The following is a 14,344-nucleotide window of genomic DNA, read 5'->3' on the forward strand; positions in this document are numbered from 1 at the left end:
TACATATATGTGCTAAATTGTAAGGATAGTATATACCAATCACTTTCAAATATAATAAAGTTTATCACATTTAGTTTCTTGTGTTTTTTTATCAATGATTGCGTCAGGGTTTTTTGGAATTTAAATTTGATTGTTACAAGTTAAAAGCTGGCAAATATATCGTTTGGTACAAATTAACTATATTTGACTCAAATTTGTTACGGGTAAAAAAAGGGTAATATGAATATTTTTAAAAATTTGAGAATGCAAATAGATTTATTGTCAAACGTGTTACGAGTTCAAAGTTTTCACTTAAAAATGTAAAACAAATGAAAGTTAGAATTTTAAATGTGATTGGGTTTCGAATTTATTGTAAGGGCATTTTTGAAAATAGTCAAAAGATTCGGGATTTTGCACATTGAGTATTTTTCCAATGACTACTAAAATTTAAGAAAAAATGATAAACACTTCTTACATGGTACTTCCAGGCTATCAACGCTTCTAACTTTTATCTAATTAGAACCATTTGTGTCAATATTGACTCTTCCTTGAATAGTGGTCATAATGTTGTATGTTAAGTATGTCGTACAAAATTATGCTCAAGTGAAGCAAAACATTCAAAAAATTGAACGGATTAACCTGTTATTTTTGTTTCAGTTAGCAAAGTCGATAAACCCCTCAAACTTATCAAAATCTTTTTCATGGTGCAACTCAAAACTATTATTATATGAGAAGTATTATCCGAAATTAGTTCATAACCTAATTTCTTTCAATTATAAATATATGATACTGAGAATAAATTTTCAACAGATGAAGTGTCCTTGAGTATGTTTTTGCACGTGCATTATTTTTTTTTATTAAGTTCATTTTTTTTTGGAAAAATCATTTTTTGATGTAAATAAAATCAATTTATGTATGATGATACAAGCATAGATGTAATATATTTTTCTATATACATTATGTATTACTTTATTTGTAACTTAATTATTTAGATCATTCCGTATATTATACGAGCTCTAAAACTAGTTGTCATATAAACAAAAAAAGTAAAAAATAAAAGGAGGGGGATACAAAATGAGTTGTTCATAAGGGAACATCCTGATAATAAATGAAATACTTTTAACTAAATAGCGTCGGTTTAAATCTTTTGGAGGGCATGTATGGTAATTTTACAAGAAGAGTAAAGTGTATGCATTTGCAAGTATACAAACTTCTAACATAAGTTTTCACTCGTTTACTTAATTTGCCCCAATTGATCAAATACAAAGATTGTTGACTTGTTGTAACTAGTAAACAAATGTATGATACCATTTGTAACATCTCGCATCTCATATCAACCAATATACTAGTAGCCCATAAATAATTTTCGATTACCTGGGTAGAGACTTCCTAGTAGATATACTACTTCCATTCGAGCACACTTACATATAAAGTACTCTCAACTACAATTATTGCACCCAAAATATGTTGATAGTTGAGGTCTGACATTTCTTATACAGATCAGGACCATGTTGAATTTACATGGGGTGTTACATAAAGGATCGCACATAAAGTGAGTTCACATCAAACACATATTATATATGAGTTAATATGATCAATCTACCTTATACAACATACATTAAAAGATGCAAACATGAAATCATGATTTGATGTTATCGGAATGGTACGAATAGGGCAATCACACATAATACGGTTTTAGTCAAAAGAACATGAATCATTTCCTATCCAAATTAAGAACATGAATCATTCCCTGAGAAAGGGTATGATCACACACTACATGTCTCCAACATAATCTATTTATCTATGAAATCTTTGCTTAAGGATTTATCCAATGTGAAGTTATAATGATGCCAATAGAAGGTGGCTAGTGTCTGCTTACTAAAGACTTGGGTTTATTTGGTGTGACATTATAATGATGCCAATAGAAGGTGGCTGGTTTTTGCTTGCTAAATACTTGTTAGAAATCATTTTGACAAGTAAATATCATACAAACAACACTCTTGACATCGTGATAGGTTAAGAGAGAAGTTTAAAAAGGCTAAAGACATTCGTATAAACTCATGAGATTGACGGTAGACTAACAATACAATTTGTAGGAGGTCACAATAAAATAAGTTAGAAGGAGATTGAGGACGGGCAAGAACATCTAGGTGAACCATACACTTGGATTTGAAAAGTTTCATGTGGAAAGCCTTTTTGAACCGCATCCCAACGAGGTTAGCTTTGGCATCAAGGATATTTTGGTTGCTTTAAACAGTTGTGTGTTGTCTGGCGTGGAGGCAGATGCTGCTAGCCATTTGTCTGGTCTTGCAGCTCAGCCTAGTGGGACTGGTGAATTATACTCGACTAGATGAAGGTCTCCCACCACAACCAATGCCGGGCACTAAAGTAGTTCGCAGAGCTATTCGATAAGATAGAGATACCAAAGGACAAAAAAAGACACGTGGTCCAAACAGTCATTGCAACCACATGTCGCGTGGGTTGGAGAGCGAGAATAATAACATTTTCAACAACAAACCGATCTCAAAAACAGGTTTGGTGGGTAACACTAAGTCAATCTCATTCTTTTGGGTCAAACATACAACAAACTTCGCTAATTTAGATTTAAAGAAGTTGCACGATTTCAGTTTTACGAATTTCCCATTGTAAATGGTTTCCTTTCTCACATGTTTGTAACCGATTCGGCAATTTTTAAAGATGTAACATATTTAACACGATTCGTCACAACACGCAAGTACAAATACTTGCTTATAATTATACATCTACTTTTCTTTAACTACGTTTATTCATACCGGTATTAGTTGACACCGGTAATTATAAGAATATAGTCCATCTTAAAACCGAACCAGCCGTTTAACATTTAATATTCCTTTATTATTCTTTTTATCATATGTTTTTTTTTCTTGTAAATGCTTTTATCCCTCACCCCAACCAATACTCTCCCTCAAATATATTTGGATTTCTTTTCTTTCTCATCGAATATCTCTCTCTCTTCTCTCTCTCACACACACACAAAAGCATACACTTTATTTCAGCTTGAATCAGGTACTAAATAACATGCCATAAACACCCCAATTCATGGATCCTTTATTACTATAATGTGATGATGGGTTCTTGTTCTTGACAAACATCATGGGTTCTTGCTCTTTTGAAGGTAATTCAATCACTAAATCAGTAAATTATATATTTTCCTTGATGGGTTTTTTGATTCATTCAATTATCCATCTGGGTTTGTATTTTCTTGATGTAAAGATTTGATCTTTATGAAAAAAGATTGGTTTTTGTTGATGGGTTTGTGGCCTTTTTAATCGGATCTGAGTTTGATTGATATATATGTATATGTATATGTTGTTTGTTAATAAATAATAACTGCATGTTTGTTTTTTATGTCCTCGAGATTCTCATCATCTGCCAGCTAATAATAATTCACAGAAATTATTGGTCCTGTTCTGATTATTATTAGTTTCTGTCTCTGTCCACTTTTTTAACTTCTGTACGGAACTTATATTTTGCAACAACAGATTCAAGATTCACAATAAAAACATGAGTTATCCAGGTTTTGTTAGTACTTGTAGGATATATAGATATAGATATAGATACACATTAACAGTACTTTGGGTAGAACATTATTCTTTTTGCTATTTTCATTTTAAAAAAAATTAATTTTTCATTTTTTTAGTCTTGAAATATTTTTAAATGTAAACTTGATGGTTAAAATGCAATTTTTATAATATTTAAAAGGTATAAACAAAATCGGTTTATATGTGTAAACTATACATTTGCAAATCATGTGTAGGTTATATTTCTAAACATGTGTATGTAAACGTTTAAAATAGATAAAATAAATATGAATAAATTAGTTTAATGGTTATTTTTTATATAAAATAACATAAACATTTGTTTATTAGAAATAAAATGTTTAATAAAAGTATGGGCCACTGATAGAAGAAAATTACAAGATTTAGATTTGTTTCTTTTGTTCTTGCAATAATTTAGTGTTCTGAAGTTATATAATGTTAAATTCATGTTTAGTATATATATTTGTATTGTAAACTTGCAGTTGGTATTATTAGTGGTTGATAAGGAATAAGGGTAAGGGTCATTAGTTGATCAGTTTTTTCTTTTTATATTATAATCTGATTTAAAGAAACATGTAAAAAGTTGTTTCCTTTTATATTACAGATGTAGATTTTCCTGTGTTTTCGTAGATTTAATCTACTCGTTATCTGATTTTGTTTTTTTGAAATTGCAAGAATCGGCTTCCAAACATCGCCTATGTTGACTTCTGGTTTGATATTAGAGATGTTTGAGTTCATATGCCTTTAGAACATGACTTTTCTGAAGCTTATTGACCTATTTTGTGTATTTAAAGTAGGAAAAAAAACATTATTTTGGATAAAAATGGTTAAACACAACCCTGTAAATGGTTAGGCTGTCTTTATCAGCTTTAAGTCAACTATTTTGGTTTATGCTTTGCTGCAGCATTTCTTTATTTTATCTTTGAAAATATATATAATCATAGAGTATATGAACTTTTACAATTCATATAGATCACAACTGGCATAAACATAATAATTAATATTATTATCATTACTTAAAAACAATAAAGTTTGATTCATTGTGGTTTCCTGTGGCTATGACATAAGCATAACAAAATGATTACATTTCTTTAATAAGAAAGCTTTCATATTTGGTCAACTTTACAACATTGTTAAATTAAATCTCCATTTTTTATAATACTTTTTGAAATTTTTTATTCAGGGTTTGTTCTTGATCCATCAAGATGCAGTAAATTAAGCATGGAAGAAAAACGAGAAATCGTGTACGAGGTATCCGAATGGTCACACGGTGCACCCGAGCTCCTACAATCTTGGAGCCGACAAGAAATTCTCCAAATCCTCTGTGCAGAAATGGGAAAGGAACGAAAATACACCGGATTAACAAAATTAAAAATAATCGAACATCTTTTGAAAATTGTATCCGAAAAAAGATCACAAGAAGATGATAATATTATGACAAATCTTGAATCATCAGAAAGTGATCATCAAAGATATGCCAAAAGACCTAGGAAATCCGAGCACTCGAATCGTTTAAACATTGCATCGGATCATAATTTTGTGGATTTGGATGAGAATAATGTCGAGTTTTGCAAGAATTCGGCCTGCAGAGCCAAGTTAAGTGAAGCTTGGGAGTTTTGTAAAAGGTGTTCTTGTTGTATTTGTCAAAAGTTTGATGATAATAAGGATCCGAGTTTATGGTTGATTTGCGGTTCGGATCCACCATTTGTTGGGGAGTCGTGTGGGATGACGTGTCATCTTGAATGTGCGCTAAAACATGAGAAATCGGGGATTCTGAGAGATGGGAAGAATCGAGGACTTGATGGGAGCTTTTATTGTGTATCGTGTGGTAAAGTGAATGATTTACTCGGGTAATAATCTTTTCGTGTTAGGTAACTTAGTTAACGGGTTAGAATTGAAACGGGCCATCTTTTAGTTTTTTACTTGTTCTTTTAAGTTTTTTACTTGTTCTTTTAAACGGGCCATCGAATACAACGGTTTTATAAATTAAAAATTGTATTTGGTTGACTTTCAACTCGTTTGACTTGCTCCCTTTTAGCTGTACTTTTAGATTTGATACACTTACCGTTTAGTAGGTAAAATTATTTGATACGGTTAGCTAAAATTATTCGTAGGTTGACTTTCAGCCCGTTTGACTTGTTCCCTTGTAGCTGAAATATTTGACCATTTTGACTTTTAGTACGGGTTGAATACAACGTTTTTATGAGCCAAAAATAGTATTTGGTTGACTTTAACCTGTTTGACTGTTTCCTTTTAGCTGAACTTTTCGATTTGATATATTTGGCATTTTGTCTTATAGTAACAGGTTGAATACAACGGTTTTATGAGCTAACAAACAGTCTTTGGTTGACTTTTAATCTGTTTGACTTGTTCCCTTTTAGCTGAACTTTTAGATTTGATCCATTTGACCCGTTTGAGTTTAAATACGGGTTGAATACAACGGGTTTATAAGCTAAAAGTAGTCATCGGTTGACTTCAATCCGTTTGACTTGTTAAGATGAAACTTTTAAGATTTTATCCATTTGACCCATTTGACTTGTCATACATGTTTATATATTTCGTATTTAATAACTATTTTAGTGAGTTATCTTCATGCATATAGATTTAGTGTTGGCTTAAGCAATTGGGCTCATTGTGATCTAAAACTCTTAAGCATATGCAGATGCTTGAGAAAACAATTGATAATAGCAAGGGACACTAGACGAGTTGACATCTTGTGTTATCGCGTTTCTTTAAGCCAAAAGCTCTTAGCCGGGACCCACAAGTACCAAAACCTTCATGAAATTGTGAACGAAGCAATGGAGAAACTCGAAGCGGATGTGGGCCCGTTGACTGGTTTGCCGGTCAAACGGGCTAGAGGTATAGTCAACCGGCTCTCTTCTGGACAAGAGGTTCAAAAGCTTTGTGATTCTGCAGTCGAGTCACTCGATTCAGTTCTCTCTAACATGGCATTTAGTGGTATGTTTTTCTCTCCCATTTATTTATTTATTTTTTTTGGATATTTTCCCAAACCGAATTGCTCATTGTCAAACTTGATATGGATTTGTCTTCACATTCAACTCAACTTTTCATGTTTATGGTGTTTCAACAAACAAAAATAAAAAAAGTTGACTTTGAACTTATGAGTTAGATGGTTTGATCTTAAAAGCAGTTTAAATATAAAAGGGTCAAACAGGTCAAAGGATCGTATGACGATTAAATTATCTAAATTTTTTGTGATCATATTTGACATGCTAATTAGTTTTTGGAAGTTTAACTTGGTGACAAAAAGATTTTAAGGTTATCTCGACCCGACCTGTTAGGCATGTGCTGAAATTGACTCATTTTGACCCGTTACTCGATCCATTGATTTTTCTACCTAATTTATATTGTGTTTTAGATATTTTTGCTTATTTGGTTATTCCCTTAACTCCATTCCAAAGGAAACAAAGTTTGGCTTTAGAGTCAAACCGACCGCATCATGTTTATGGTTTTTGTTATTAATCTAATATCTTGAGTTTTCAACAACAAAAATTACAATATGCTTTTAAAATGTTATTTTCTTTTAAGAAAATACTTTTAAATGGAGACGGGTATAATCGGTCCAGACTACCGAAACGATGAGTAAATAATAAAATTTATCGTGTTTATATTCGGCACACGAATTATTAGTTAGAAATTTAACTTATTTGATAGTTTGTATGGTCAACTCAACCCAACCCGTGTAACCCATTTTGACCCGTTACCAAATCTATTGATGTTCTTATTTACAGATGCAGCAGATCCCAAAATTTTGATACCGATTGTCAAATTTGAAAACATTTATCCCACATCAATTTCTATAATTATGGACTCCAGAGATCAACCCGTCACAGAGAATGGCACAACACATAGATACATATTATGGCACCGAAAAGCCAAAGAAACAGAATACCCTACAAAACCAACTTGTACATTATTCGCACCAAGTTGTACCAAGTTCTTGCTCTCGGGATTAACTCCATCAACACAATATGTTCTAAAAGTTGTTCACTTTGAAAACACACGCGAACTTGGAATAAACGAAATGTCGTTTCAAACGACAAACGATGATGAAAAAAGCCCGCCAACGAATTCTAGCAGCCTTTCGAATCCGTCATCAGTCGAAGATGAAAACAATAATATTGTTAATAATGATAATAATAATAATAAACGGAAGGACAAAGAGGTGGTTGTTACCACTGATGTTGTAAACATCAAGAAAAGTATTAAAGATTCAATAAATGATGAAAATAATGAAAAAGATTATGACCCTTTTGCCCCCACTACTTCTGCTAAGTTACCGATCACCCCCTGCAAGACGGAAAGCGTTAAAGATTCGATCTTGGCAAGAAAAGCGCGAGGAAAGTCATCAAAAAAGAATCTTGATGAGGATGAACCGGACGAGTCGGATGACCGGGATTTCGGGTATTATGTGAAAATAATCAGATGGTTGGAATGTGAAGGACACGTGGACACTGGTTTTAGGAAAAAGTTTCTAACTTGGTACAGTTTGAGGGCAAGTCAACAGGAGGTTAAAATAGTCAAAGTGTTTGTGGATACTTTAATGGAGGATCCAGCTTCACTTGCAGGGCAGCTTGTGGATACTTTCTATGATGTGATTACAAACAAGACATGTTCTTCATCAGGGCTCTGTCTCAAGCTTTTCCATTGAATTGAAATTGAAATCAAGGTTAGGAAAGTCTAATCTTGATTATTTATCACTATTTATATTCTTGATTTAAACTGTGATCATTTACATTTGATGATATTATTATTGGCTAGCCTAGCTTGCGGTGCGCACATATGATGTATATATGTGTGAACCCTCGGGTGGGCAAAAGTGAAATTGCACTAATTTTGACGTTATTTTACTAATCTCGTGAAAATAACGTTAAAAGTGACGGACGGTTAATCAGGCATCATGTAGTGGCGTTGATAGCTGAAAGATAAGGGTACATGCACCGATCAGCTGGTGTCCCGATGATTGAGTGCTATGTGCCTTATGTCCAAGGCTTGATGCAAAACTACTATCGAGCCGGGGGTCTCACCGGAAACAGCCTCTCTATCCCTATGGGGTAGAGGTAAGGCTGCCTACATCTTACCCTCCTCAGACCCTACCATAGCTTTGCTATTGGTGGGATATACTGAGTACGATGATGATGATGATGATGATGATGATGATGATGATGATGATATTATTATTGGCTAATTTTATTGCTATTAATTGATTTTATGAAAATCGAGTATGTAAATATCTGATGGACAAATGTGCATGAATCTGTGTAATTCGAGAGTCGGATGCATACATTAAGTACAAAAAAAGTGTTGAAATTTATATAACATGTTTATTTCCGTGTAATGTTACACTAGGCACTTTATGTGTATATGTATATGTCTATCGATTATAGCCATATTATTATTTTTTTTCCGAACGGCAACTTTCATATAGCCATATTTGAGAATGTGATCTAGTTGCGCTTTCAAACTAGTTTTTCAAGTTCAAATATTTATGAAAATATTTAGATAAAAAGTTCAGATCGTTAAAAAGTATTAAGTGGTCAAAATTTTTGAAAAGTTTATACATAAACTAAAATGCTTGCTACAAAATTAATAAAACCTACATAAATGGTTGGCGTTAAACTAAACTTAAATGATAAGTTCGTAAAACTTCTAAACTAAAACCTTTTATAAATGTTTAAAAGTTAGTACAAAATGGTTGCCCCTACGGCACCATTTTTTTTCTCTCATTCTGTGTCTATCACCTTGCCGGCTTGCTCATTTTCACTCTCATTTATTTTGTTTATCGGGATTTTTATTTTTTAAATTCATATGAGCAATTTGTACAATTAGTGTTCCATCCATATTCACATGACCTAATTACGCATGTATAATGGTTCGTCTAATCTATTAAAACGGTGCCTCCAATTTCCAAGTTTTGAATATCAAACTAAAACTACTCCATAAATTGATGCAAACTATTTCCTAACAAATAACACCATACAATTACAAATAACATGTGTAGTTTAGTGGGAACGAGTGTTTTCTCAAGTGGCTAAGGGTTATGTTATCAAGGTGTACAAATGTTAATAATCATATGTAACAGGTGTTACCATGCTATGAATTGTTCAACTATAATCCATTTACTGTTAAACGAATGCAAAAGTGCTTCTATTGTAACTCGAGGTTAGTAACCTGTGGTTGTCTTTTAAGTGGTGATTTCACAATCTTGTATGGATGGGCCTGATCATGCATATATATTGGGTTTGAAACAGAAACTGATAATGGGCCTCACATAAACAAAATCAGGGATAATGAAGGGATAATTCGGTTGTGTGATTATGTTTTTCAAGAAAAAACCAAAAGTATTAAGCAATATTGAAGAGTAAAATCATTAAATAAAAATTGAGTTTTAAAACTGCTCAATATAATTAGCTTAAAAAAAACAAATATTTAAAAAAAACTAGATTCCATATATATTTGGTTAAAGTCACATAATAATTTTTATAAAAGAAATTAACATTTACATTTCTTTTTCACAATAATAGAGCAATAAATGAAGCTTGTGTGGTTTTGAGTGACTTTACTGAAACAATATTATTATTTAATTATAGTTTGTTTCTTTTCTTTTTATATATTAGTTATTACATATAATATTCTTTAGAATCGAGGACCCAATCTATGACTTGATATAACTTCATGTTTAGAGAAGTTATTAGATTACAGTCTATCATTAAAAGGTCTCAATGACTAGAATTTGGTCTTTCTATATTCAGTATTTCAACTTTTTTTACATTGTTTTTTTTATTTGATTCTTTGCAACCCATTGATACTGAACTTAGTTGGTTAATTTAGTTATTTAGAATATAGTGCCATTACATTAGCAATATAACCATGAAACATATTCGTGGACATTTGTAGATAAACACGATATGAAATAATGCCACACAATTAAGTTGCTAGATCATTGACAGCGCAACGTGGCTCGGGTTTGGTCTTGCAAACAGTCTCAATGGCTGCCAATCTTCATCATCAATTGCGGAGAAACATCTGTTCACCATTTCCCCATTCACTTGCTCTAGTTTTGAAGGTGACCACTGTTAAAATCAGAAAGAATCGCTAAAGATACTCGGTCGTTAAATGATCAACTTTTAAACTAACTATTTCACTAATACAAATTTTTGTTCATTTTAATCAAATAATTATAATTTGCAAACATAGAAACCAAAGTTGTGAGATCTTACCTGTGGTTTTTTATCTTTGTCAATTAGCATTGCTCTTGGACCCTGCAATTAGTGAAGTTCTCATTACTTCTATTTTCAAACAACAATACTTACATTATAAACACACAAATGAACATGGGAAATTAATCTGCGATTAACAAACCTCGTAAAAATCACCATTCACAGTTCTTCGAAGAAGATGACTAACAACAAGATGTTCACGAGCAAGACAATGTTCAAGTTTCTGTGATCGACCTTCTCTAATCTACCAAAACATAAAAATAACTTCAGCATATTTCATTATATTGATTTTGTTTAATTTGAACTCATTTTGGTTACCAATTTCAATGCAAGTTTTATGCATAGAGGTGAAGTCGATTTCATCGATTTTATTGCATCAAAGATCCATTTTTCGTTGCTTTCTACAGCTGCATTCTCCTGAATGAATGCAAATATAAATCATAATCAATATTTAGAAGTTTTTTTTCCATGAAATAGTAAATAATTAGGTTTAATTTATAACTGAACTTACCAATGCTGATAATATATCTTCTACGGTCTCTCTTGAGAAGCATTTGTTGATAATTTCAAGCCTAGCATCGAATACACATTGGTATAGCATGATAATGTATATGTAAGTATGTGGATACATATATAAATAAGTACATGTATGTATACATATGCATATATGTTTCTACACGTGAAGCGATATGCATACGAAAATGGAAGAATAAAAAGTTAGCTACCTTGAATTTGCGTTCTCTAACTTAGTGTCTCTTTTATTTGCATACTTGTTAATAATTTCAGAGATTTTTGTTATGTTCTTTGCATCTGATGAAGCCATCATGCTAAGTTCATCCTCCAGTGAAGCTAAATGCTATTATAATTCAAAGAAATCAAACCATTAATTAGTATTGTGACAAAATGAGACAACTTTAACTATCATATGCTAAGCAAATTACCTTCGAATGCACATAGTGAGTCGCGAGACCATATTCAACCATTTCAAGTCCATTCAATCGCACCCCAGTGAGTGCCACATATTCGCCTATAGATTGGACATTAACGGTTAAAATAGAGACCAAAAGTGTGTGCATATATAAAATTCTAGTTTAGGAATAAGTTTACCAAAAAACCCTTGAAGTCGTGACAGGAAATAAGAGGAACCAACATCTGGAACTGATCCTATTGATGTTTCTGGCATTGCGAATAACGTATTCTCTGTCACAATTCTAAATGCCGCATTCATAGACAATCCAGCTCCTCCTCCCATTACTATTCCATTTATAAGAGCGATCTATGGTTTATCGGCCAATCAATAACACATACAATGAATTACTGATATACACACATATGAGATAAAAAGTAGTTTTTTGGTTAAATTGTACAAAATCAATCTAGACTATTGATGAGGATGAATAAAAGTTTAAAATAAAGACAATGATAATTTCGTAATTAATTATATATAAAAAAATACTAAAAAGGAATATAATTGTTCATTCTTTGTTTAAATCCACCATTTTATTAATTAAATGCAACATCTTTTGTATATAAACATTGCATTTAAGGCATTAATGCTTATGTTTAATCTGTATAGTATTGTTGAATTTTTAAAAAAATATGAGAATTCTTGTAACTATGCATAGTTATATAAATATTTGCGTAATATTAGTTATATAAGTTGCGTAATTGTGTACACAATCTCGTACTTCTGTTTGCATTTTGTTGTACAATCCCTTTAATCACTATCATGTATGTATATATATATGATAAAATGCATCGATCAAAGGTAAATACATATATATGGATACAAGATTTTATGGAAAATACAGTAAAAGTGTGATTAACTTACAAGTGGTTTCTTATAGGTTCCAAGTAAGTAGTCTAGACTGTATTGTTTCCGGAAAAAGTTTGCACCGAAGCTCCAATTTCCTTGATAATATAAGAAAACAAAATAGCATATAGGTAAGTTTAAGATAAATTCTTATTAATTTATTATGCATCTCTTATTAATTAACTTAGGTATCTATAGTTAATTTAAAGAAAAAATGGGTAGTATTGGTCGATTAAGAAAATATATATACTTCAAAATGAAACTCTTCATTTACTAGATGTCATCTCTCACTTTCATTTCATATTTTATTATTTTGAATTAACATTTAAAAATATTTCTAATTCAAACTGTGTTTTTAAACAAATAATTGACGTTTTAAAAAAACCCGGATCCATTCCATATTTCTTCAACAAGAAACATTAATAGTGTTCGCCAAACATCAACGAGTACATCACATTTGATGTAAAATAAAGTTTCATTGGAATAATTGTTGTATATGCAATCTACGTTTCTAGCTCTTATCAAATACCTTATGATCTAGCTTCTTGCTAGCTTATGAGTTATGTCTATAATTATAGAAATTAGTTTTATACATGCATAAAGTTTTACATGTGTAATTTAGGTATCACAAATATATCCAGTTTGTTTATTTATATACATGTAAACTTGTGATTAAATATATGTAATCACAAATCTTATATAATAATTGATAAAACTATGTACCTGTGCTCGTAAGCGTTATTAGAGATGTAACATCCCCACCCGCACAAAATGCTTTTCCATTTCCCTGTTAAGTACGAAGTTTAACCACATGAATTAGAGGTTTTAAAGTAAAAAAAATTAAAAAGAAAAAAAAAATAATAACTAAGGAGTGTTTGAGTGAGCTTTTAAAATTTGTTTATTTGCTATTTGTTTGTTGAAAAGTAAAATGTGTTTAGTAAAACAATTCTAAAAGCTTCAAAATGAAGCTTTTCAAAAGTTGCATTTGTTTTTCAAAAAGTATATAAGCAAAAAAAAACAATTTTAAAAGCTCAACAAACACCCCCTAAAATAATTAGTAGAGCAACTCATATTAAAAGAATAAGAGCTTAACATTGATTATTCGCAGTTAGATATATTTAATGGGACATATCTAGGATTATATAATAATGGTTGTAGATAGTTAGTCGTTAGTTGTTACCTTTAAAATGATAAATTTGATAGTGGGATCGTTCTCATGCAATTCAAACATCCTTAACATTTGAACAATCTGCAAAACGATAATCGTTTTATACGTAACATATAAGGAAGAAATTAACAAGAAAAGTAAACATACGAGTTCGTAATTTAAGGCGTTTAGCTTTCTTGGTCTGTTTAATATCACTTTCATCCCACCAGATATTCTTTCCATTGTTACCTAAAAAATGAAAACCAACCGTTATGAACATATTTTACACTTTCATATGGTAATTCTACAAGAGATGCGTACGGTTTCTTAAATTCCTCGACCCGAAAATTAAAGATTTAACATACAATAATTTATATATGCCTGTTATGTATATGCACCCTGTATGATCGATAAACCTTTTGAACCTTATTTACCAAATATGACTTTCCACTCAGGTTGAACCCGAACCCACCGAGGTTATAATAAGAACATAAATCCTAGTTGCACAAATTTATTACTAGAAAACTGGGTATTCTGAAAATAAATTTAAATGGACTGATGTGTTATTGATTTTTGTTTTATTTTT

At 31.4% G+C, this 14,344-nt stretch overlaps 2 protein-coding genes across 2 annotated transcripts; one reads left to right on the top strand and one right to left on the bottom strand.

The window, feature by feature from the left end:
- The first annotated feature begins 2,969 nt into the window (after nucleotides 1–2,969).
- LOC143622631 (VIN3-like protein 2) lies at nucleotides 2,970–8,332 on the top strand. The gene is made up of 4 exons (XM_077093721.1): nucleotides 2,970–3,133; nucleotides 4,741–5,407; nucleotides 6,220–6,515; nucleotides 7,310–8,332. The coding sequence occupies exons 1-4, from the start codon at nucleotides 3,112–3,114 to the stop codon at nucleotides 8,227–8,229; spliced, it is 1,905 nt and encodes a 634-aa protein (XP_076949836.1). The 5' UTR covers nucleotides 2,970–3,111; the 3' UTR covers nucleotides 8,230–8,332.
- A 2,115-nt stretch (nucleotides 8,333–10,447) lies between these two features.
- LOC143622585 (putative 3-hydroxyisobutyryl-CoA hydrolase 3) lies at nucleotides 10,448–13,854 on the bottom strand. Its single transcript, XM_077093688.1, has 11 exons — nucleotides 13,792–13,854; nucleotides 13,335–13,398; nucleotides 12,630–12,709; nucleotides 11,906–12,074; nucleotides 11,740–11,825; nucleotides 11,524–11,654; nucleotides 11,310–11,370; nucleotides 11,117–11,215; nucleotides 10,941–11,042; nucleotides 10,799–10,840; nucleotides 10,448–10,651 (listed from the first exon to the last, which is right to left on the bottom strand). The coding sequence occupies exons 1-11, from the start codon at nucleotides 13,849–13,851 to the stop codon at nucleotides 10,514–10,516; spliced, it is 1,032 nt and encodes a 343-aa protein (XP_076949803.1). The 5' UTR covers nucleotides 13,852–13,854; the 3' UTR covers nucleotides 10,448–10,513.
- Between the last annotated feature and the right edge of the window lie 490 nt (nucleotides 13,855–14,344).

Source organism: Bidens hawaiensis, unplaced genomic scaffold, assembly GCF_021521415.1.
Source record: "Bidens hawaiensis isolate Kalapana, Puna unplaced genomic scaffold, B.hawaiensis_p1.1 tig00003237_1, whole genome shotgun sequence".
Lineage (NCBI taxonomy): Eukaryota > Viridiplantae > Streptophyta > Magnoliopsida > Asterales > Asteraceae > Bidens > Bidens hawaiensis.